The 25,902-nt window shown below is 40.6% G+C and overlaps 1 protein-coding gene across 2 annotated transcripts in view; it reads left to right on the top strand.

Moving 5' to 3' along the window:
* fcho2 (FCH and mu domain containing endocytic adaptor 2) overlaps nt 1–25,902 on the top strand; it is a 50,823-nt gene that overhangs the window by 23,470 nt on the left and 1,451 nt on the right. For both annotated transcript variants that reach the window (XM_085464198.1, XM_085464199.1), the window contains 24 exons: nt 2,825–2,921; nt 6,045–6,089; nt 6,212–6,278; nt 6,378–6,402; nt 6,638–6,688; nt 7,333–7,392; nt 7,548–7,721; nt 9,955–9,979; nt 10,605–10,649; nt 11,343–11,382; nt 12,089–12,174; nt 13,408–13,497; nt 17,424–17,933; nt 18,361–18,476; nt 18,569–18,692; nt 18,809–18,952; nt 19,185–19,244; nt 19,760–19,871; nt 22,333–22,488; nt 23,208–23,340; nt 23,684–23,883; nt 24,478–24,542; nt 24,666–24,830; nt 24,909–25,902. The exon at nt 24,909–25,902 is cut by the window's right edge and continues 1,451 nt beyond it. In XM_085464198.1, coding sequence (XP_085320324.1) covers nt 2,825–2,921; nt 6,045–6,089; nt 6,212–6,278; nt 6,378–6,402; nt 6,638–6,688; nt 7,333–7,392; nt 7,548–7,721; nt 9,955–9,979; nt 10,605–10,649; nt 11,343–11,382; nt 12,089–12,174; nt 13,408–13,497; nt 17,424–17,933; nt 18,361–18,476; nt 18,569–18,692; nt 18,809–18,952; nt 19,185–19,244; nt 19,760–19,871; nt 22,333–22,488; nt 23,208–23,340; nt 23,684–23,883; nt 24,478–24,542; nt 24,666–24,830; nt 24,909–24,931 — 2,613 coding nt within the window. In that variant the 3' untranslated portion in view covers nt 24,932–25,902. The remainder of the gene's footprint in view (nt 1–2,824; nt 2,922–6,044; nt 6,090–6,211; nt 6,279–6,377; nt 6,403–6,637; nt 6,689–7,332; nt 7,393–7,547; nt 7,722–9,954; nt 9,980–10,604; nt 10,650–11,342; nt 11,383–12,088; nt 12,175–13,407; nt 13,498–17,423; nt 17,934–18,360; nt 18,477–18,568; nt 18,693–18,808; nt 18,953–19,184; nt 19,245–19,759; nt 19,872–22,332; nt 22,489–23,207; nt 23,341–23,683; nt 23,884–24,477; nt 24,543–24,665; nt 24,831–24,908) is intronic.

Genomic DNA, 25,902 nt, shown 5'->3' with positions numbered 1-25,902 from the left:
AATGTGGCTGAATTAAAACAATTCTGCAAAGAAGAGTGAGCTAAAATTCCACAGCAGTATGAAAGACTCATTGCCAGGTATTGCAAACATATTATTCAAGTTCCTGCTGCCTAGGGTGAAACAAGGGTTCACAGGGGCTAATTTTCACATAGGGACAGGTAGGTTTGAATAGATTTTTTTCCCCTTAATAACTGAAATCATCATTCAAATACTGCATTTTGTGTTTACCCTGGTTATCTTTGACTAATATTGAAATTTGTTTGGTCAGAGGGCCCGGTGGCGCCAGTGTCCGGCAGTCTCACCTCTGTCAATGCACCCCAGGGCAGCTGTGGCTACAATGTAGCTTGCCATCACCAGTGTGTGAATGTGTGTGTGAATGTAGTGTAAAGCGCTTTGGGGTCCTTAGGGACTAAGTAAAAGCGCTATACAAATGCAGGCCATTTACCATTTACCATTTGTTTGAGCTAAAAACAAAACAAAACAACAAAATCAGGCAAATACTTTTTCCACAACACTCCGTGTGTCTGTGTTTAACATACTTACTACAGTTGTTAGTGTTGTTGCCATTTTCTTTAAAATACAATTTTTATTGTTTGAGCTTTTTGTTTTTTACTTCTTTTTTTTTTACCTGTCCTACATAAAAAAAGAAAAGAAGAAGAAGAAGAAGAAAAAAAACAGTTGCCACCTGTTCATCATTGGACGCAGATGGTACAAGCCTGGTGAAGGGACCATTTTCTTTACCGGCACTACTATTGTATCATGCCAGCAAAGAGGCTAGCACACACAAACACACAAAAACCGCAGTGATAATATTAGACATACAAGTTTCTTCAGACAAGCTGGGTAGGCATGGGAGATTTGAAAGGTATGTTTGGTCCATATTTGAGTGTGGTTTGCTGTTCAGAGAGCTTTGAACTCACATAAGGGTAGTTGCGTCTGTCTGTGTGCGTGCTGTGTTTGTTTTGGTAAGTGAGCGTTTGTGTGCGAGCGAGGATACCTTTAAGGCAGATACATGTTTCGAGCATGTGGGCGAAAGACTCTCTGGGAGTTTTGTTGTTTGTCCGTGTGTGAGAGCGAGAGAGAGAGAGGGGGAGAGAGATAGAGATAGGGGGAGTGAGGGTTGATGACATTAGTAGCCTCCATCATGGCAGCAGCACCTGACAGATTGCGTGTACTGTACTGAGCACACTTCCTCACCACTGCAACCTCCCTGCCCCCACCTCCTCAACCCGACCCCCACCAACATCCTCTCCTGCCAGGGCACAGAAGGCTAATGCACTCCACCTCGCCACAGGGGCCCGGGGGGCAAACACATATGTGTGCGTATGCGTGTTTTCGATAGTGGAGCCACTCTGCGCTTACAGTATCACGCAAATCTAAATGGTTTTGTTGAGATGGCTCAGTCAGTCAGTTTCACTTCCCCCTCACTAAACACACAAGCACATACGCACATCCAAAACAAACAAGCAAACACTATCCTTCCTCTCACACTACCCAAAGGGTATCTCAGTGCCAGCAACAATGATGCAACCTGACACAAGAGAATGCCAGTAAAGTACAGTATTTCTCCGCATGCAATATAAACAAAACAAATGGTTTTAAATGCCGACCAAAGGCAACACAGCTCATATTACTGAGGAACAGCAGGAAGCTCTCCGTTCCTGTATATCATAAAGCAAGTGGCAGCACTAACCTATTGCTAACCATTCCTATCATCTGGGGGGGGCAACGGTCAGTATTTTGGGGCTTTCAGTCGAGGCTTCTTGGTGTGTTCATACAGTACTTGTCAGTAGAAGTCGGACCACAAACAGACTACTGCTGAAACCCAGAAAATCTCCAGTCTCACAAATTTTGTTACTTGTGTCAGATATGTGCTCATAAAGATTATTAAGCGAATGACACTGGTTTCTGTCATGTTATAATCAAACATATTGACATTAAAAGCAGTCATTAAGTTTAATGTGCCTCATTATAAATGACCTATCAAACAGAGCAGTTTCTCCTTGTTTAATTGATTCAGTTATGCAGAGAAAATGTTTAACAAGAGGAGTCCAAAATTGCATACGTCTGCCAAGGCAGTAAATTAACCTTCATGGCATGCATCAGTTGAGCCTCTGGATCCAAAAGGATGTCCCCTCTGTGATATTTACTTGTCTCTCCCATTTTTTTTTCTCTATTAAATATATTTGTCTGCAAAGGTATGATTTGAAAAGCAACAAATGCTTTCTGGATTCCTGCATTCTGATGGGCTCCAAAAGTCACTTCTGACTTGGGCCAAGCCCCGGGTCAAAACTTTTTGAATAATTGTGCCCACAAACAAACAGACAAAGCAAACTGCTCACACCCCCCTCATTTTGCATGGAGGTAATAACGTGAATCACTGAGTTGAGGGGGGGTTCTAACAGCGCTGTAGCTACACTAAAGATCAATGCTTGGCTTGTGATACTGAGGTTTTTTTCATTTGTGTAGGTATTTGCTTGCAGAGGGTAAAGACCTTTTTTTTTCAACTTTTAAGTACATTGTAACTGAGCTGTATAGCTACTGCACAGTGAAAAAACAGGCCAGATTTTAGAGGAAAATATAATCTGGCTTTGCAGGCAGCACTTAAATATGCACATCATCTTCTTATCACACTTTAAGAGAAATGTTACCTGGCAAGTGGTCCCAAATGACCTCTTTTATACAAGTAACAAACAAACTCTACCATTAGTTGACCAACTCGCTCTAAGCACTACATCAGTTAAAAATCACCACAACCTCATTTAAAGAAGACTATAAATTTTAAGATCATGGGTAAATCTGATTTCTTTTTGAACCTTTCCAGGTCCACCATGAATTTGTGAGGAACATCGAGAACACATCAGTTGAGAGCTTAATCCAGAAACTGGCTGAAAGCAAAGGAACGGGCAAAGAGAGACCAGGTAAGCCGCCGGGGTCCTGTATGTTTTATTTAGAGTAATTAATATTTTTCAGTGTCTGTACTGTGTGTTAAGAAATTGTTGCCAGGGGGTATGGGGGGCTTCTTTCTGACCCAGGCTTGTGGAGAGGGGAGGGGTATATAGAGAGGGGCAATTAGTGGTAGGAGAGAGGGCCATCAGAGTCAATCACAGTAATCTGCTGTAAAGGTAGGCAGGCTTGGCATTCCAGTAAGCATGTGACACACCGGGGGCTTTGCTGTGTTCACAGGCTAAGCAGGCATAACCAACTTCTTCAGGAGGTCAGGGCTCAACAATAACTCTTGTGTAAACTTTGCCATGCCACAATAATCAAGGGAAAACTCCACAGACACTTTTGGCTCCACTCCCTTACCTCCCTCTCATTCACGCACACGCACTCATTCCCTTATCTCCTTGGTCGATATTTTCCTTCTTTTACAGCGTCTCTGACGTATTGTTTTTTTTTCTGGCATTAGCCTCTGTAGTCTCATCATGCAACATAGCTCAAAACCCAGTCTGCAATATTACAAGCTGCCCTTGTGCACTTGTACTACATCACGTCAGGTCACGGGCGCAGAGGGGTCACCTCTGCTGTGTTTGTGTGTACACAAACGGTGACCCCCTGTGTCCAGACGCTGCATCTAAGAAGTGGTGGCCTTCATTTGTTTGGACAGCAGTATTAATTGACGCTTAAAAAAAACGGTCAGAAAATTCCTTCCCCGTATCAAACGCGTTCATTAGGAATTGCTCACCAGCCCTGGCCCTGTCAGAAAAATAACCCGTCTGTCCCCGTGATGAAATAGCTGAACGGATGGCCGGTCTGGAGCCTTTAGAGAGAGAGAGAGAGGTTGAATAAACTTTCTATTGCGGAAACAATCCCAAAGTGACACGCTGCGAGGCAGGGGGGGTCGGCGTGTTCAACGATATCCAGCTGAGCTGTCAACTGGCGGCGGGCCAGACACGCAAACCACTCCACCCCTCTCTCTGGCTCCCAGTTGCCATGTGAAGCATATGCAATTTGAAAAAAAAAAAAATCCATCTTCCTCTCATGCGTGACTGCATGCTTCCCTCACAGAGAGTAGAAAGAAAAGAAACATCTTCCCCTGTATAAACAAAGACGTCTGTCTGTTTAGGAGATGCTTAAACAGTTCCTAATGTCTGTCCAGATTTAGGTAATATTCATGCATCTGGTGTTTAGACATTTTCGGCTGTTTGTGTGGATAAATATTGTCAGATGGGATCGCAGGATGCCGGTGGCAAAGAATTCCTGCTCTGCTTGGGTCTCATGCAGCCTTTTTTTTTAAACATCCCGATGGCACAGGGTAATCTTTCAACCCCGTCCACTACTTTTGTTTGACTATTTTTACCACTGATGGGTAAATAAACACTGATGTCATAAGTTAATGATGTGTTTCTTCTTCTTCTCCTTATAAAAAACACCCAAAAAAGCAACACTCGACATATATTCACATGTTCTTAAAGCTGATTGAACAGGGATGATGAAATTATCTCTCGCCTCCTTCTGTGAGTCTTCTTGAATGAGCACGCCAGGGCTGCTTTGATTGGCACGAAGCTCTCACTCACTCAAAACCCACAACAGCCCTCCGTGCCGCCGCTGTGTGTTTGCCAGCAGTGCTGAAGCCCGATATTGCATAGTAGAGTAGATCGGTCATCGGTGAGCTTTATCCACTCCACTTGCTCGCATGCCTCTCGTGACTCGCCGCTTCCCTGCACTTCAGTCGGCATCGCACACTCAGAACAATGCGTCGATTCTGCTCGTGACTGGCCTCTTCTTGGTGGTGGTGGGGGGCAGGGGACTGCATTGGACTGCTGCTGTGTATATTTTGAGTTAAAATATCATTAGCTTTGTTGTTTTCAGGTCAAGCCCTGTTAGTGTATTGCAGATTTCGCCGGAGGGTCCTGCCCCATCTTTCTTTCTCTGTATATCTTTCTGTGCCTCCTGTTAATCTTGTGTACACTCTTAAGCTTTCTAGGTACGTGCAGTATATCACCCATTTCTTTCATGTCACGCATTTTAAGAGCTAATAGTCATAGTCACATTGCCATTTAAAACCATTAATTAACCACTGTTTGTTTAATTGTGTACCTAAGAAGGCGTGAGTCTTTTAAATGGATTGTAACTACACACGAATACAGAGGCACGCACCGCCTGATCTAGTGGATTTGGCTGATTGACACGTACACGCATTGCATGCCTTACTTCTCATTTGTGTGTGTGTGAGTGCCTACTCGGCGTGACAATCAAAGTGCAGGGCGTTAGAGGCAAATATGCATAATTGACGAGGAGTAAATTAGGCGTAAACGTTGTTGTTTTTTGTTTTCTCATCATTTAAATGACGTGTCCAAATAGCCAAAAACTATTTGGTTTTTTGTTGCTGTTGTTTTTGTCCATATAAATTCATGGCTGGTTTCACTCCAAATGATGCACTGATCAATTGCTGGAACCGATTTAAGGATTTGCCTGTTAGCCAAGGATGTTTCAGCGATTTCAGTCGATCATGTTTGTTTGTTTATGGTTTGTTCTTTCTCTCGCTGTTTTCTACATGTGGGAGTGAAGGAGAAAAGGGCGTTACTTAAAGCTCAAGAGCAGATTTGTCTGAGTGTCTTTAAACACTTCAGCGCATGTAATCTTGCACTCGCTTGTCTTTTTCGTAGTAGGGTTTAGTAACTGTGCGTGTGTCACGCGGCCGGGTTTAGTTTCACCGCAGTTTAGCCTTCACACCTGCCGCTTGCTGAAAATACCCGAGCTCCTGCAAGGATTTGGAATTGGTTCATGGTTGCGGTGAGGTTTTGTGCTTAGAAGCGTCTCTCTGTGAGAAAGATTATGTGACGGTGTAGAGTGGGGCTTCGTGTCAACCAGGAGGGATTGTGCCATCTCTGTAAGGGCCACCAGACACACAGTTGACTCTGCTATTGACCCTGTCTGCCCTCTGGGAGCAGCCTAGCTTTGTTTGTATACACTCGCTGCATTGCACGGCAGTGTGTGTGTCTGTGTGATCATTGCGTGATTCACATTCACAACGTTCACAGCAGTGGGTCATTGACCCTTTGTATGTCAAATGAACCTAAATGATTTTTTTTTTTTAGGACCCATTGAGTTTGAGGAGTGCAATGTAGCTATTGCTGCTGAAGGTAAGCCTTTTTGTAAAAGAAGAAACACATTTGAGGGACACAAATATTAAATATGTCTGAAAACTGATGCTTTTTAAATAAATCTGTGGTTAAAGCTCTTCATTTTTTAAATATGTATTAAGGAGCCAAACCCAGAAGAAGAAAACTATTAATCCCAGGTCGGAGGAAAGACAAGGACACAGACTCTACGTGAGTAGAGACTCGTATTTCCAGTCCACAGCACAATTTATGCATCTTCACTCATCTTCACTTCTTAGTCATGATCACGTGACCATTTGTGTCTTCCAGGGAGTCGACAGAAGTCGAGGCTGCTGTGAGTATAACTTTCACCGACGCAGACCGCGACTATAATCTTTGAGTTTCACCCTGTTGTGTTATCTTGATTTCAGACAGCAGGAGGTGGAAAACATCTTCGTTCGTTTATCGCCATGTTCTGTTTTAATGATTTTCCGGTCACTTTCTCCATCTCTCTTGTTCCCGTTCGTTTCGGTTTTTTGTGGATGTGCTTGTTCACGTATTCATGTATTCATCCCTCTCTGTGCTTGTAGAACACCGCCAATGGTGCTCCGCCTGGATACTTTGCAGACATCCAGAATGCTGTAAGCAAGCTATTAACGTCACTCTTACACATAGTGTCTCTTTCTAACACATGCGCAGCAAATATTCATACCGACATAGATAATGCATTTCATTAAAAATCTTAATATCCTACAAAACGTGTCCCTAATGGTATAAGGTGTTGTGTGATTCCACTGAATTTACAGGGCTCTCAAATTTGGTTGTGTAGGATGAGATAGTGAAAAATCACCATAATATCACCCCTTTAACCCGGTCTTTATTTGTTTTAGGTTGTTTTATGTATCTATAAATATGTGTACTGATTTTCAATTGTAGTATATTTTTTATTATTTAAAGCCTCAACATGAATGATTGTACCCATTCATTTACAACAAATTTATATCTAAGCAAAAACACCATTTTAGACTTAATTGGAATTTTTTGCCTTTTGAAGTTAGGTATTAATCAACCTTCTTTTTAAAATGTATCATTTACAATTTAACATGAAGTTTTAGCAATTTTCTGAACAAATTGACAAAATAAAGTTATTTTTATCTAGTTTGAAATGAGCAGCATAAAGAAAAGATGCGTTAACAAAGGATTTTATCCTGTAAAATTAACTTTGTGTTAACTCAAAATAAATTGTGGAAGAAAGGAAAATCGTATCCTGCTTGTGTTTTTGCAGAATGTTCCTCAAGTTGATGAAGAGGGTTTCTGCATCAGACCAGAAGTAAATGAAAACGATATCCTTTTTTGTTTATCTCAGCGCCAGGCTCGCTTGTTAGGCACGTTGGAGTTGTTGAGGTTTTTTTTAAACAAGGCTAAATGAAACTCAGATTTATGCCCATGTTTCTGATCTGAGGTTGTTGCCATTATCCTCCTTAACTTCTCTGCTCACATGCCAAAGAGAATTCCTTCTACTCGTCCAGCGACTCGGAGGATGAAGACGAACCCAGGAAGTTCCACGTGCAGATCAAGCCCGTTCAGCCAAACAACGGCGTTCATCAGAACCAAGCCAACATCGATGAGCTCAAGGCCTCCATTGGAAACATCATCCTGTCGCCTTCAACCTCGGTACGGCTCGTGACACTCTGATAGCACACCAAATAGTAAAATCCTCAAAGATAAACTTGTTGCTACCTTGCCCTGCTGCAGAAGGAGGCTGCTCTGCTTGTGTAACACTAGAGGGCATCACGAGAATGTAAAAACGTCCCCTCGTAGGGCAGATTAAACTGCCATTTATCAAAGGTGTTTCCCATTGGTTACTCTTTCTTGAAGCTATTATTTTTTACATTGAAAAGCTTTATGTTTATTTTACATGCTATATTGTTTTCTTATTCATTGAGGTTCATGTTTGTGCAATTTTTTCTTTTTCTTTTTTTCTTAGAATTTAGATTAATATCAAGCAACATTAGGATCACTTATTCTTTCATCTTCTTTTTTCAAATATTAAGAACTCAGAAACAATTTTTGAGTTAAGTGTGTGATGTTGCTGTTTCTTACTCTCGCGCGCGCACACACACACACACTCTCAGCTCTTTAGGGAATGTTTTACAGCAATGCTCTGCAGTCTGCACACATACACACGATCTGTGACCTCAGTCATGGAGCTCTCCATTCAAGTCCTTGTCCCTCATCATCTCTCAGTCTCTGAATCACTCTCTGGCGCTCCATGAAAATAGCCACTGTCGTTAAACTTTAAAACCACTACGGCTTGTGTGCAAACGCACAGCCTGTGTGCACTGAGCTGCTGTTGTTAATAGTGTTGTGGAGCGGCCGAGAGGGGCACGCTCAGTGTTGCTAAGGGGGTCTAGTGGGTTTCACCCGCCTCGCTCCCTGGCTGCACCATTAACCGATTGTCACGGCATCCTCTTTCCCAACTTTGGCCGTCTCTCTCAGCCTCAGCTCTCATTGCTTTTCCTCCTCGCCATTTGCGTCGTATCTCACTCTGTTTTTCCCCCCTCTCGTTTCTTTCTTTGGTTTTAGTCTTTGGGTTTTATTGAAGCCCATTTATTCTAGACAGGACTCTGTTGTGGTTATTTATGAATACTTTATGGGGTTCGTTACGTAGTTTTGACAAATGTTCCCCCCCCCCCACCGACATTAATTATAAAGATAACTTTCAAGCTTACAGAGATGTTTTTTCTATTAAGTGCAAAAAAATAAATAATTTCGATTGGGAGTTTTAACCTCAAACCTTGTCTGTCACCGATTTGTAGTTAAACCCACCCTTACATTCTCGTCTCTGTCACTACTGATTTGAATTGAAATACCAGCGTAGTCTTTAGATTGTATATGCCCTCCTTTTGTTTATTTTCTGCTCCCTCTGCCTATTTTATATTTACACAAAGCTGAAAACATATACTCCATCCAAGATGATGACAAACATTGCATCATCTGGTGTGAATTATTGATAGATTTTCTTCCCCCATCAGTGCTCATTTTTCTGTCTTTTTTTTTTTCATTTCTCCTCCTGTTTCGTTTCCCCTCCACGGTGTTCCCTTTATTGAAATAGCAATGGAAGTCGTGTGTGTGTGTGTGTGTGGCCAGCAATAGCCATAATTGAACCCATTTGCCGCTTAGCGCCTGTGGGACTAAACCCTGGCCTCGCAGCTCAACGGCAGTTAAATGCTTTTGCTATGTTCCTTAAACCCATTTTGTTTCTTTTTTTTGTCTCCCCCCGTCTCCAACCTGACCTTTATTCTTGTAAGAGATAAATTCTTCGCCGAAAGTGTTGGACCTGAAGAGTGCATCTCACATAGGTTGTGTTAACGCAGTTGGACCCGGGAAGATTTATGTCGCAGGAAAAGGAGAAAAAAAAAGAATCTGTAAAGGAAGCTGGTGAAGAGTTTGAGGCACGCTCTGTGCTGTCTCTGACTGATCGTTATATGGGATTACGTACACGGTTTTGTGCTGCTGAATTTTTCACCCTAGGTTTAATGTCTGGTATGTGTGAGTCGAGAGTAGTCCTGTGATTTACTGTCTTGAACTCTAAGTGGAAAAAATTCCCTTTGCCATTGGGAATAATTAATAATACAATTTTGACCAGTGTTAACACGTATTTTAATAGGTATTTGCTTTTTTTTTTTTTAATCCCCAGAGAAAGTTAGGGATCCATTCAGCATCGCATTGCACTTTGTAGATCAATTCTCCCTTTGTGAAGTCCAGTTTGAAGAGCGCGAACACCTCTTTCTTGTCCTTTTTGTCCTTTTGTTAACAAGTAAACAAAGTTCTGACATGTATCGGTTAGTAATTGGCTTTGGGATATATGCATCTTTGATTAATCATTGTCTGTTTTTGCTTTCAGGGACAGATGCGGAGGAACCAGTCCAGTGAGTATTTTTTTTCTTCCAGACCTTTTCTTTATCTGTGTTGCTACATGACTGTGAAGGATGAAGTGGAGGGGGGCTCGACTGCACAACTCCTCGACCACGTTTTTCCTGGCCCGGGTTGTTTTTAAAGGGGTTGTCTTTAAGAGGGAAAATCCAGAAATCTAGCCAAAACCAACACATCCCAAGAAAAAGTAAATAACTGTTCCCTTCTATAAATCTGAGCTCGGGGGATATTTCCCTCCAATGGTACAAATAAGATTAATTGCTTAATTAACTGTTTATGTTTGGACATGTCAGAAATTATCTTTTCCCTTCTGCAAGCTGGCACAGTTGTGGGAGTTTTGCTGAATTTGTGTATGTCCCCAAGAGCTTATGAAAACGTGTTTGTTGTACTCCACGAGGTCTTTGATAAAAGAAGCGTAAAAGCACTGATTATTCACCCAGAAAGTTTTTTTAATCTTCTTTTTATCTTGTTTTTCTTTTTATTACTTTGTTTTTATAGTCAGTGTTTGTATGAGACTTAATGATAATCCCATTCGCTTTCTGCAACCCACACACTGATAGCATTTACATCAATTTGCAAAAATTAGTAGCATTGATAGATGTATACTTTACATGCGCTCAGGGATCACAGGAGTGTCTACAGTAAGGTCTAAGACTAAGGGCTTCGGTGAGTATTTTTTCACTACAGTAGTTGGCCTGCAACCCTTCCTTCCCCTCCACTTTTAAAATGTCTTCCACAGCCCTCATCGCTGTCCCTTCCTGGGAGCCTTTCATACAGCTTCTGAAGCCAGCTGACCCCCCAGCTAACATCACTGACTCACTGAAAACTTTCAGTTTCTGAATTTGAAGGACTTAAATACACGTGTGGTTTTAAATCTGGGTCCTCTCAGCAGTACCTTTTTACTTCTAGTGCTTGAAGTGCTGCTTCAGGTCGCTTATATGGATCTTTTCGATGTAAGGCAGCGCTTTAAAGCAGGGGAACAAAAGAACAGGGCATTTCCTGATTAGTTGCTTCATCCCTTGTTTTAAAGTGGTACCACCATATTGAACATACAGCATAACCTCCTGTGTTAACTCTTTTGCAGTATTTGGATGAAAGTTCAAAAAAACATTTTACAAAGCAGAAATAAGAAAATTAAACACCTGTATCTAACCTTACTGCAAATATATATATTTTCAGTGGTACTGTAGGTGGTGGTTTAATTTTTTTTTTTTTAATGGGGAAAAAATCTGGTTTAAGGTTTAATTATCAAATATCTTTTTTTAAATTTGATTTTGAGTAACTTGCTGTGTATTTGCTGTCACCACTCTGTTAAGAACTGCGGGCCTGACTTTTCTGTTTGTTTTTCTCTTGCTTCAGGTGATGAGCTAGGAAAACCCAGAGTGCCAACATCATTCGAGTGAGTACTGGAGTAAAACATCAAACCTTTGCCTGCTCAGTGCCAATGATCATATTTTTCTTTATGTTTGCGCCGTCTGTGAACATTTCAGTTATTATTATTATTATTATTATTATTATTACCTCTGCCAAGGAGGTTATGTTTTTGGTAGCATTTATGTCTGTGTCATTCTGTCTGTAAACACAATAGGTCGAAAAGTGTTAAAGGAACTATTGTAAAACTTTTTAACAGTGTAGAGTGGAGTGATGTTAACCATCCACTGAAAGTTGGCTTACATACACCAAAAGGTCAACTTGACAAAAAGAAACTATGCTTCTTACAAGTGTAGTGTGCAAATAGAAAGTACCATGCAAAGATTTAAAATATCATGTCACAGTTGACCTCTAACCTCTCCTTCAAGGTCAGTAGATTGTGATCTGAAGATCAAAGTGATAAATAATGCTATATAGACCTATTTAAAATCTGTCATGCTGCCCTTATCTGATTTTTACCGCACTACAAAAGAACAAAGAAAACAAAATGAACATATCCAAAATAAAATACTATTCCCTTAAAAGTAAACACTGCCCAGAGAGAGAGCTGCATTGGTGGAGGTTTCGCGCTCTCTGAGTGCTTCTTGTTTTATACTGAATCCAAATGTGCTGCTTTATATTAGAAAGGTGACGTCCGTTTATTTGACTTTCTCTTTCTCTCGTAACTACGGCAGGCTGACTAACAACGACCTTCTGTCTCTGGATCCTTTAAGTCCAGCTCAGGCCATCAGATCTTCCTCCGCTGTGTCATCATCGGCAGGTAACCCACAGACAGTTTGTGTTTGAAATGATTTGTTACAGCAGAAGCATATAATTAAAGTTGATCACTTCCTGCAAATATTAAATTACAGAAACTGGGTAATAGTGAGTGGCAAACGAGTAGTGATGGAACAGTTGTTCCAGTGGTTGACTGTCCAGCGGGCACCGTGTGGGGTGGGATCTGGCTTCATATGACTATCACTGCCTTATTTCCATAATAAAAAATAAAACATATTATCCATTTATTTATAACAAAGGTAAAAAAGTTGCAGTTGACTGTTATTTCAATTAGAGAAATGCCAATCCTCTTAGTAAAACTGCATGCAATTAACCCAGGGCCTGCTGCAGACTGAGAATGCTTTTCAAATATTACCTCTGGTTACATGAAAATCTGAGTAGTCTAACTTCAACAAGCAGCTATGCTACAACAGTTCAGGTTTTTACTCATTAACTTGTCACTCAGTTTTTTCTTCCGAGCTACTTAATTTGAAGCCTCTCCTTTAGTTTAGTCCGGAAACAGAAGCCTAAAATTACCAAATTATTAGAGTTTGTAGGCTTTTTCCCCACTTTGCATTTTCCCGGTGTAATTTTTCACCATTTTCTACAAATCAAACAGTCACTCCACCCTCCCGCAAGAAATTTGAGTGCATTTAACATCACCACATTCACCAGCATTTAGCTTGTTTCTCATGGATTTACATGTGCAACACCAATGTTTAAAGAGAGTGACATTGTCATTGACCCATTGCCTAGGTTAAGCATAATCCACAGTTAATTGGCACCTAGTTGGGGTCAAAGGGTCAGCTATAAAGCTCGCTGGCACGTATGTTGTCAAACAGAATCTTGTTACTGTCAAAGGTCTTGGCTTTAAAGTCAAAATAGCATCAAAAAGTGCCCTGATTAAGATACACTGACGGGAATTAAATCCCAGCTTTCAGCATGTTAAATCTCAGTTTATACACTGCAGTGGTATTACCAACCCCATATGCACACATCACACATCAAACAAGTGTAATCTGAGAAGTGTTTAAAGGGTTTTATTTTATTTATTTTTTTATGTAAATATATATGGCACGTGTCTGTTTATTTTGTGGTCATGGATTTTATTGTGTTTTTAGTTTTTGTCCATTTACTTTCTCCTTTTATTGTTTCATTATAATGTTATTCTTTACATTTTTTCTTTTAAATGACTTGCTTTATTGTTGGCTTGATTATTTTCACCTGTTCTTGTCAGACCTTGCCTCTATCTTCTTTTCAAACCCTCCATCTCCACCTTTTCTGGTGAATGACTCAGACTCAGATGTCTTTCTGCCAGAGACATCAGGTAAAGTTTGTTTGCCCTGTTCATCAGAGAGAAGCTGAAATTAATTTTTTTTTCAAACAGCACCAGACATCAACCGCTTTTCTTTTTCTTTTTTCTTTTTGCATGGCATATATCTTTATATAAGGGTTTTTTTTTTCCATTTCATCTTAACTAAACCTTGGAGTGCATTCTACTTCACATGTGACTCATGCTGCCTATGATAATCAGGATGTGTTTCCATAAGCTTATCTAAAATCAGGGTCACCACCTGGCACATTTATTGCTAATAAGAGGATATGTTTTAGTTTCAAATATGTGTGGTATTTCTGTAAGAATGCGACAACAGGCTAGGCTACAGACTGTGGATACACAGAGTTTCTGTGTAACTAAAGCTCTTTGATAGCTATAGTGAATATTCACAGTCCTGTTAGTGCTACACTGAAGTGAATGTAACAATAGCCAGTAGATTGTCTTCTCGTAATTGAAATTTACTCAGATTTTAAGCAACTGTAAATAGATGTACAGTGGCTTGCAAAAGTATTCGGCCCTCTTGAACTTTTCCACATTTTGTCACATTACAGCCACAAACATGAATCAATTTTATTGGAATTCCACGTGAAAGACCAACACAAAGTGGTGTACACGTGAGAAGTGGAACGAAAATCAGACATGATTCCAAATATTTTCTACAAATAAATAACTGCAAAGTGGGGTGTGCGTAATTATTCAGCCCCCTTTGGTCTGAGTGCAGTCAGTTGCCCAGTTGACATTGCCTGATGAGTGCTAATGACTAAATAGAGTGCACCTGTGTGTAATCTAATGTCAGTACAAATACAGCTGCTCTGTGACGGCCTCAGAGGTTGTCTAAGAGCAACAGCACCATGAAGTCCAAAGAACACACCAGACAGGTCAGGGATAAAGTTATTGAGAAATTTAAAGCAGGCTTAGGCTACAAAAAGATTTCCCAAGCCTTGAACATCCCACGGAGCACTGTTCAAGCGATCATTCAGAAATGGAAGGAGTATGGCACAACTGTAAACCTACCAAGACAAGGCCGTCCACCTAAACTCACAGGCCGAACAAGGAGAGCGCTGATCAGAAATGCAGCCAAGAGGCCATGGTGACTCTGGACGAGCTGCAGAGATCTACAGCTCAGGTGGGGGAATCTGTCCATAGGACAACTATTAGTCGTGCACTGCACAAAGTTGGCCTTTATGGAAGAGTGGCAAGAAGAAAGCCATTGTTAACAGAAAACCATAAGAAGTCCCGTTTGCAGTTTGCCACAAGCCATGTGGGGGACACAGCAAACATGTGGAAGAAGGTGCTCTGGTCAGATGAGACCGAAATGGAACTTTTTGTCCAAAATGCAAAACGCTATGTGTGGCGGAAAACTAACACTGCACATCACTCTGAACACACCATCCCCACTGTCAAATATGGTGGTGGCAGCATCACGCTCTGGGGGTGCTTCTCTTCAGCAGGGACAGGGAAGCTGGTCAGAGTTGATGGGAAGATGGATGGAGCCAAATACAGGGCGATCTTGGAAGAAAACCTCTTAGGGTCTGCAAAAGACTTGAGACTGGGGCAGAGGTTGCAACTTCCAGCAGGACAATGACCCTAAACATAAAGCCAGGGCAACAATGGAATGATTTAAAACAAAACATGTCCATGTGTTAGTCAAAGTCCAGATCTAAATCCAATCAAGAATCTGTGGCAAGATCTAAAAACTGCTGTTCACAAACGCTGTCCATCTAATCTGACTGAGCTGGAGCTGTTTTGCAAAGAAGAATGGGCAAAGATTTCAGTCTCTAGATGTGCAAAGCTGGTAGAGACATACCCTACAAGACTGGCAGCTGTAACTGCAGCAAAAGGTGGTTCTACAAAGTATTGACTCAGGGGGCTGAATAATTACGCACACCCCACTTTTCAGTTATTTATTTGTAGAAAATGTTTGGAATCATGTCTGATTTTCGTTCCACTTCTCACGTGTACACCACTTTGTGTTGGTCTTTCACGTGGAATTCCAATAAAATTGATTCATGTTTGTGGCTGTAATGTGACAAAATGTGGGAAAGTTCAAGGGGGCCGAATACTTTTGCAAGCCACTGTAATTCTTTTTTTTTTCTCCAGACTTTCTTTACTTTAATTAAAAGCTGGATGCAAAAAAAAAGACATTGGAGTCATAAAAAACAGCTTTCATATATTCTCACATTTACAATTTACAGTCCTCAAAAAATAGACATTTTACTGCCTGCTTGTTCTTCCACTGTAATTCTTAATATCAATTGTAGATGCTTTTCATGTCAACAAAAAGTCATGTATTAACTTGTGAAAGCAGATGAATCACTTCTTTTGTGGAGAAGAAAAGATATGCATTAACTTTCACAAGTTAATACGTTATGTGTCAAAAGATCATTGAATTTAGAGACAGCATAAATTTAAATTGGTTACACTTTAAAATTAGTTTTTCATTTTGGATCATTAAAGTCTTGGTATACCCACCACTTTGTCGGCAGCAGCACATCATGCCAGGCTAGAAAAATCGAGAGTTGTGCAACCAGCTGAAATGGTAGCTTGTGAAAGCCGGAGTAACATTATTTAATGTTAACTTAACTGTTGTATGGTGCAACTCGCCAGGGACCACACAGCAGGCATAAAAGCGTCGTTGTGCTACAGTCACACTATGGGAAAACAGTGATAGGAGGCTGTGGCATGACCAAAATTTATGGCAAGATGACACAGGAGCTTTGCAACCTTACTTTTATATAAGAATGTAACCAGAATACAACTAACTATCAGCCGGTTAAGCGGAGTCCCCCATTCCAATGAGACAGGCAACAGCAACAAAAACCTCAATGAAATTGCTGTGCAACCCCCGATTTTTGCTTGTTGCAAGAAAGTTGTTTTTCTTCTTACTCCTGGGTGTCTGAGCCGTTACACAAAATAAGTCTCTCCGTATTCTTTGCTGTATGGTTAAACAATCATATACAGGTACAATGACAGTGCCAAAGTGGTCTCATTAACATGATGCAAAGTTAAGATTTATTTCAGGAACAAGATTGCATCACAAAACAGCCAAATGTTCAGTCAGGGCCTCTATAGTCAAAACAACCTACTTATTTCCACCAGCAGTAATTTATTTGGTGTTTGACTCTGTCCTGAGACCTCCCCACACATCCAGGCACTTACATCTGAAGTTGGAGGTGAAGAGAGCAGCAAGGCTACAGTACAGCACAGAAAAGGAGACAATGACATCAGAGCTTGACACTGATGAAGTCAGACACAGCATGAAAGGAGGAGCTGGGGTCAGGGTGGGTTGCAAAGCAGCTCGGAGTGTGCATCATGGTAAAGCAGCTTATACAGAGTGTCGTAAATGAGATTTGCCAGTTGGATGCTGATTGGTATCAGCTGAGCCATCAGCTGATGTGGGCCGGGATTGTGGTCAGCTAAGCCTGACTTAATGTCCAACGTGAACTAATGATATGCTCAGTGTGTCTGATTAGTCAGTCGACAGAAAAAACAGTTAAAAAAACGTTTAAAATTTGCTCAATTTCAAGTTATTGTTCAGATTGCAATGCATAGATAATGTCCCCATTCTCAGCTGATTGACTTGATGCTACTTTGAACACATACTAAATCATGCTGGTATGTTTTGTGTGTGTGTGTGTGTGTGTGTGTGTGTGTGTGTGTGTGTGTGTGTGTGTGTGTGTCCTATTCTCACATTTTTTCTAACTATAAGAATAATAATACAAATACCTGTTAACGGTAACATTTTATATTTGATTTTTGTTAAAATATTTATAAAATATAAATAGTAAGTAATAAAATATGCAGTTTATTACTGTTAACTGTGCATTAGAGTATATCTGCTGTCTGTCCGTCTAAACCCAACCACTTTGCATTTGTCATGTTTACCCTCCCACTGTCAATCACGTTGCCCCCTTCAGCTGAGACAGTGCCACAACGGGAGCGCTACCCTCCCTTGGCAGAGAGCCAGCAGTCCAAAGATGTTTACTCTTTCTCGTCATCTACGTCCTCTCCCTGGGATTCACCAGAAAACCCTTTTCAAGCACTTAAGCCCGTACCGGCGAGGGCCCAGAGTGCCCCCATCACCCGGCCAACTGAGCCAGTCGACCCCATCAAAAACTCAGACACACCCAGCCCTCCAAAGAGCGCAGACACCTTCTCCTCTGTTTCCTGGGCCCAGAGCCAGTGGATTGCCTTCAGTGATAATTTTGCTCCACCTCCACCTCGCTGTCAGAGCTCTGGGTCATCTGTGAAGGAGCTTCAAAAAAAACAGTCAGGTTCCAGTAGGTCAGGTCACTTCCTGTCCGATGAGTCTGCTGATGCCTTCTACAAAGCAGCGAGCAGCCGAGATGACAGCAGCCTCTCTTTCACTGATGTCTTCTCTGGGATTACAGATAGGGCTGCAGCTCCAACAAGCAAAATATTCAATGGTAACTGCTGCTAGAAACTGCTGCCTTTTGCCTGAGGTTTGCTAGATTATTTTGATATTTTCTTTTTATTTAAATGTAAGTTCTTATTTATTTTATGATTAAGTGTGGAGGTTACATGTTATTTGCAAATGTTTTCTGTTTTTTTGTGTTATTTTGTGTAACTCATGACTCCGTTTGCTTGTTTGTCTTTGGGTTTATTTTTGTGCCATTTATTTTGGAATGTCTTTTACTTGTTTTCTGTTGTTTTTGCTATTTAATTTTAATTTTTTTGCACTTGTGTGTTAAAAAAAAAAAAAGAGGTCATGCTGCATGAGTTTGCTGTATCTAACTGTATGAATTTCATGCAGTATAAAGATGTTTTTTCATACCCAGTTTTCATGCAGTTTAAGTAGCACTGACCAGAACAAATATGTGTTTCTGTGTTTAGTGCCAGTACCAAACCGACCTACAACCCCTCTGGCACCTGGAGCCTTGGTGCCTCCTCCACGACCCTCCTCCAGGCCCAAACTCCCGGCTGGAAAACTCACAGGAATCAATGAAATTGTAATGGAAACATATGTGTTGCATACATTTATTGCTGTTCAAATTATATCCATATATTCTAAAAGGCATCTATCTGAATCCCTTTAACGCAGGTAAGGCCATTCAGTCCACCTAAAGCATCTAGCCCTACTCCGACTGCACCCCTCGCCCGGGCAGAGAGCTCTTCCTCTTTGTCCTCCAACGCCTCACTCAGTGCTGGCAACACCCCCACTGTCGGTAGGAACGCTCCCTCAGTATACACGTATTTAAAGGCTCTTTCTTGTAATAATTTTTCTTTTATCCTCCTTTTCTTCAGCTCCTCACCAGTCTGTCACATCCTTTTGTCTTTGCAGTACAGTGTACACTGTCATCCCCCCGCCCTCGCTTTCCTTCATTCACTCCTCTCCTTACAGGAGCTGAGCACACCTTTGCTCTCCCCCTCTCCTCCCCAGAGCCAGAGTTGCTCTCCCTCTCTCCTTTCTTTCCACTAAACCAAAGTGAGTCTTCCTTTTTTTTTCCTGCCTCCTACCACTGTGGGTTTACTCTACATGCATTACACTGACTTTTATCATCTTTATATGCAGTTATATCAGACTGATCAGCTCAGGGCTCACCTGCCATCATCACATATATAGGAACTGTGCTTTGCATCACTTCCTCACATTTCTTCTCTCTGGGTTTTGTGTATCTCCTCTTTTCCCTCTTTTATGCCTTTAATTCGGCATAAAGAGGATGATATGTTCATAGCGAAGCTGCCTACCTTTGAGAAGCGGTGTGAAACTCCAGCAGGTATGGTTGAAGTTCATATTAGCGGGCTCTTAGCTAAAACTAACACCAGTCTGCTGAATGGGCCGGATGGATGGACAGTCCAATCTCTTGCTTTGCCGTGGTTGCAGTTTTCTGTCTTGTTTGTGAGTTTTGTTTTTGACATTTTAAACCTGATTCTCACATTTGTCAGGATCAGCTCCTAACCTGATAAATATTTGTTTGTTAAAGTGATATAGCGAGGAATAACTTGACTGCTGTCTAAGATTGTCCTGACTGCCTAATAGTACTTATTACTTATAGTATTTTAACGTAAGCACCACAAGCATCTAAACAATCTCCCATCCTCTTACTGAAAAATAACTAAATATACTGATTTGCAGTGTATGATGGCTGACCTTATGAAATGCAATAATTATATAGTGCACCTTTGCATGATCAAAAATTCCTAATTCTGATGTGAGCTTTGGGACTCTTGTGTAAGTCTGATCTGCAGCTGAGTCAACAGACCTCTAACTCTGTGCCTTTCTCGTTCTCAGGGACGTCTCGCGGTCCCAGCCCTGTGACCCTGGCATCCCAAGATGCTTTGCCCATTGCTGTGGCCTTCACAGAATCGGTTAATGCTTACTTCAAAGGAGCTGATCCCACTAAGTGAGTCTCACATGACCTCCTGCTGCTCCAAGACCCGGACTTGGACCTGCGGTCATACAGACATTGTTTTTATTTGAAGTTGAACAATAACATGTTCAAGTTGGTGCTGTGAGTTATACAGTACACAGTGGTATACATGGTTGTACCTAGCCAAATGTGCAGTACACACTCCATGAGCCTTTGGACTTGCGTTTTGCTGAGTGTTATCTCCCGTTGGCTCTGCATGTGTGGAATGTTTTGCGTTAGTCTGACACCATTCTTTCAGAGTGGATAACCTCCGTGGAGCAGATTATAGTCTGGGGCAGAGAAAACATACAGCCTTTTATTGGTTAACTGCTGTTAAATTGCTGCTGTGCAGAAGGCTTATTTTTGCAGGGATTAGCAAATGGAACATTTCATAAGCAATGGAGCAGAGATGGAGTACAAGGTTGAGACCTACTGTGGGCCATTACCACCACAACTTAGGCCAGACTTCTGCTAAAAGTATACACCTCTCACCCCTACACTGGCTCTACATTAGAGCCTCAAAGTATATAGAATTTCTGAAACACAAATCTCCAACAGGAATATACATTAAAGAGAAAAATATTCTTTTAACAAGCCGTGACATGGTTTTACACAAAAAAATGTTTGCAAGCTATTCCTGTCTTTGATAGAGCTTTCGTTGTTGTGGTTATTTAAAACATGAATTACTAGTGCTAAAGAAAGACCTGCAACTGGACTAAATTTGTCATTTGTAGATTTTTTTTATATTAAAGAAATGATTAGATAATTGAATACATTTGCTAATTCCAGATTCTCAAAGGTGTATCTTTAAATTTTATATTATTAGATTAAAATAAATAGAAAATCTTTGGCTGGTGTACAAAACCAGGGGGCTGCTCGTTTTGAAGTTTTCTAGCTTTTTGGTGACTCGTAGAATAATCAAAAAACTAACAGATGAACTCTGTGTTAAAGATGTTCCTCAAGGACTTCTACACAGCTTGTAACTCATTTTGGGCTGTCTGTAATGTTATGTACCAGAAAGTTAAAATGATAATTGTTATGATGGCGTGTTGGTGATGGTTGTATAAATCATAATCTGTTTGCAGTGATGTGCGGTCCATTTTTGTGGATTTATTTGAAGAACTAAGCAAAAACAGTAATAGTAACTAACAGTAATGGATGAGCAATAAATAGTAGTGGCCAAGAAGAATTATTTAGGAGGATGTGATGATGTAGTGGAAAAAATCTGAATGAATGATTTAAATAGTTCACAAAGAATTTAGCCAACCTTTTAATTGTTAGCCAATAGTGTGCTTTCACAGATATAAATACTGACATTTTGATGTGCAATTTCACTGCAAAATGACATGGCTTTTTGGCAGCTTTTCTGTAGGAATAGAGCCAGAATTTAACTATTTGGCAACTAATTGAGTTGAGTCCCTTTATTGAGTTGCAGTCATTACTGCATACTGGCTCCAATGTAACATGTCAGCAGTCTGTAAGCATTTATTAAATTGATAGACTGCAATTATTAGCAAACCTTTGCCAGTTTTTCTGAGAGTGATTGCAGTCGGCCACATTTGTTTGGTGACAGATTTTTGCAGTCAGTCTCTGACAGCAAAAAATTCAGTTCATCTACCAATATATATATTATTTTTATAGTCGCAAGTTGCGGGACTTGCTACTCTAGTGTTAGGCATCAACAGTTAGCCAAAATTATGAGTAAAAAGAATATATTGTTTAAAAAAAAAGTGTGCGTGTTAGTCCCCATAGGGAAATAGTTCCTCTGCATTTAACCCATTCACCCAGTGAAGCAGTGGGCAGCCACCAGTGCAGCGCCCGGGGAGCGGTGTGTAGGGACGGTACCTTGCTCAGGGGTACCTCAGGGTAGCCGTTCAGTGGAGTCGAAACCCCGACCTTCCGATCATGAGGCCACCACTCTACCTACTGAGCTATCCCTGCCCTAGTTAGTTAAACTTGATGGATAAAAAGCTAATTTTTCAGCTGCTCCACTGTTGCAAAGGGTCACCACAGTGGGTCGCTCCACGTTTTATTTGGTAGACTTAAGTCATTTAATAGCTAGCTTAAATTTTAATATATGAAATTGAGTACATTTGTTTTTTGGAGTTTTTAAACAAAAATTCCCCCCAAAAATTAAATGTGGTTAGCATTTAAATTGTTAGCTAAGTGTACAAATTAAACAGTTTGCTAAACCTAATGGATAAACAATGTAAATTAGCTAGCTGAAATTATGAATAAAATTACTTTTTAATTAAAAGTAAAACTACCATTACAAAACAAGTTGTTAGCTTAAAATAATTAAATATTAAAGACAATAGTAGTATTTGATGAAAAAAGTTAGGAGCCATGTTGGTCCTACTGGTTTTACATGCGACTGTTGTGCACTTTGGGAAAAAGTCTCTATTAAAAAGTTCACTTCAGCTTAACATGCTAAACCATTGGTGGTTTTCTACAGGTGCATTGTGAAGATCACTGGAGACATGACACTGTCGTTTCCAATGGGCATCATCAAGGTGTTCACTACCAACCCCTCCCCAGCCGTCCTCACCTTCAAGCTGAAGAACACCAGCAGGCTGGAGCAGATCCTACCCAACCAACAGCTATTATACAGGTGAGGTATCGAGAAAAAGCTAAAGTACAACCCGGTTTTGTTTTGCTTTATAATTAACCATCTTAGCTGAGCTGTTGAATCGATAACTTGACAGTGATAGAGTGAAAGAGGACCTTGGACTCGGTGATATGAGCGAGAATCACGGAAATGCAGTCTGCGTCAGTGAGAGGAAATTCAATTAGTAATCTGACATGAACCTAGTATTAAGCTGTCAGGGAAGTATTTTCCACCAGACAGCCAGGTTCTCAGCAGCCTGTGTCTCTTCAAAAAGATGCCTTAAATGGCAAAGGACAAAAAAAAGGTCACAGACAGTGCTCATTCAACACTTTATTTGTTCAACATCTTATTCCACATCTTACTTCTTCAGTCTCAGGCAAAGCTTTTTAATTAAAGCTTCAATAAGGTACCAAATTAGTTGCTTCTATTTTAAAAGTGTATTGTTCCCGAAAATTAATGAAGAACCACATCTTTTTTCTGTTTATTTGAACATTTCCCGCTCTGGTTCCTCTCGGTTATCCTCAGACCACATGGCAGGACTAATTGAATCAAATGGAATTCATGATTTAGTAGCTGGTTGGATATAACAGGGTCATTTTTTCCAAGCTGTTGGAGCTCTACACACAAAGCCAAGAAGCGCAATGAATAATTGAGCCTGTGATTATTATTACTTGTGTGTATGTGTGTGTATTCATCTTTCTGACTGTTTTGCTTTTTTCTAGTGATCCCTCTCAAAGTGACTCAGATTCCAAGGATTTCTGGTTCAACATGCAAGCACTGACGTCCTACCTCAGAAAAGCCTCAGAACAGAGTCCTTCAGCTTCCTACTATAATGTAGACATCCTGAAATACCAGGTCAGTCAGCAAGAACTGCATGAAAAAAATAAACCAGATATGATAATTGTATTTCAGGCTAAGACTTTTCTTTCTGAAAGAGAAGAAAAAGACTTCAGAATCCAACATTTCTCAGCAAAGCATTGCATCATCACGACACGATCAGTGTTAATCCACTGAACCTGTCGGTGGTGGTCACCCTGGTGTGGGTTACTGTGGTCATAGAACATTGCATACCAATACTTAGAGCATTTTTAAAAACACTTCCTTAAAAACTAGCATCATAGCAGTCCAACAAATGGATAACACACAGAGATGTAATATTGTGGAAAAATTGCTACATATTCTTTATTGATGTGTCCAGGTGATGTCTGATGGGATCCATTCCACCCCGCTAAACCTGGCCGTATACTGGAAATGTACAGCAAGTACAACGGACCTGCGGATAGACTACCGCTACAACCCCGAGTCCATGGACTCACCCAGTCCACTCACCAACGTACAGATCTTAGTGCCTGTTGATGGAGGAGTCACCAACATGCAGTCTCTGCCTAACTCCATATGGTGAGACGTAGTGCCTCTTGGCACCGTTAGCAGGAGAGCAACATGTAATTGTTATGGGCCAGCAGTATTGATTGACTTGCACCCCCCTCCTGTTGTTGCTATGATACTGCCGCCGTTGTGGCACTTTAGTCATGCAATGGCACAGAAGTCTTACATGGATTGTCAGATGGGATATTTTGTCAGAATATAAATATGTAATATGAAAAATGAATCAAAATAATGTAAATATTATTGTAAAATTAACGATAAATCATCAATATAGATGATTAGAAGATTAAAAATTTGCATTGTCTGTGAAAATACGATGTGGAAGAAACATAGACCATCCACAAACTAAATCAAGGTAGCACGCACACACTAAAAGTCAACAAACAAACAATGTACAAATATACACAATAGTTTGATTTGTATAAAATATTTGTATATACCATATAGATGATGCCACTTTCAATGCTCCGGGCAGTGTTTATGCAAAGTTTCATCAAGATTGGTCTGCTTATCTAGGAGGAGAAAGACGCACACAAATATACATACATACGCTACAATCATTAAAGCGTGATGTTATAGGGTGTTATTTCCTTATTCCATTTTTAGGAATTCAGAGCAGAGTAAGTGTCTGTGGAGGCTGACTGACATCTCAGAAAAGTCTGAAAACGATGGTAAGAAATCTTTTTTTGAGTTTATGAATGTTTTGCATCAAAGTTTGTGCAAAATCCTGCAGCAAGCACTAGAACTGGATCAGTCCCTTGTAAGTGAGCCTACTCGTTTGTGTTTGATTCTAGGTGCCGGGTCCCTGAGGGCCAAGTTTGAACTTTCAAATGGCCCATCGCACCCCTCCACTCTGGCAGTGCAGTTTATGAATGAGGGGAGCACCCTGTCAGGAGTGGACATGGAGCTGCAGGGGGCCGGATACAGACTTTCCCTCAGCAAGAAGAGATTTGCCACAGGTGTGTAAAAAGCTTGATGGTCTACATGTACTAGGTGGCACTATTTAATGACTCAAATTTCACATCTTTTGTCCACAGGGCGTTATATGGCAGATTGCTGAGGTGACCCATCATCGCGGTCGCCAAGAAACCCAAGAGCAAAACCTGCCGACTCACTCGCAAAGGCCCCCTGAACCTCTGGATCACCTCCTGTCACACCCAGGAAGCGAGACTCTCACTACAAAACTAAACAGCACTGAGTATTGAACACTGTTAAAAAGAAAAGAAAACTAAGATGAGATTTCAGGAAATGTGTAGATAAGTCTAATAATTCTTTCCGATCAAATCCTTTTTTGTATAGTCAGAAACAGTTTATGGCTCTATGTTGTATTTGAAATCATAAAAAACAGAAAAAAAGTGCACTAACAACCTTTCAGATGCTCTTTTTGCTCTTATATATAATTTCCAAGAACCTGTAAGGAATATAAAAGAAAACAATTTCTCTCTTTCTCTGTCCAAACTGTAAATAATAATGCTGAATATTCTGCTCGACCACCTTTGACTCGGCTCACAAATCAGCTTCTTCACTTTCACTTTTTTTTTTTAAACTGGTGCAATGAAGGTAAAATCTGAACTCGCAGACTTGCAGCACAGGCTTAATCTTTATAAAATATTTTGCTTTCGGAAAATGCAAAAAAAAAAAGAAAGAAGCAAAACCAATAATGATCTGACCTCAGTGCCTCCTCTTATACTGTGGAACAACAGGCAAAAAAATTCTGTTAGTGTTTGGGGTTTGAAGCTGCATTTCTCTGTGGTTGAATACCAGAGTCCTTTTGAACAATCACCCTTACCGCTGTCAGTGTGCTTATTTAAAATTTTTTAACATTTTCCTTTGTAAACCCCCCTTTTAGTCATGCCTTGTGTTTTTAAGCCTTTTAATTGACTGTAAAACATTGTGTCAAAAGTCATATGTTTTATCTATCTATATATAGATAGATATAAAAAAGAATCAAGGGACATTTCTCTAAATTGAAGTTGGCAGCTTTTGTAAGAGCTGCCAGTGATTTATTTTTTAACATACTTCTGTGTTAGT

The sequence above is a fragment of the Copadichromis virginalis genome, linkage group LG7 (assembly GCF_057382275.1).
Source record: "Copadichromis virginalis isolate Kocher_CV1m ecotype Utaka linkage group LG7, C_Virginalis_male_GT1.1, whole genome shotgun sequence".
Lineage (NCBI taxonomy): Eukaryota > Metazoa > Chordata > Actinopteri > Cichliformes > Cichlidae > Copadichromis > Copadichromis virginalis.
The sequence above is the reverse complement of the archived record's forward strand: the minus strand, read 5'-3'. Positions and strand labels throughout refer to the sequence as shown.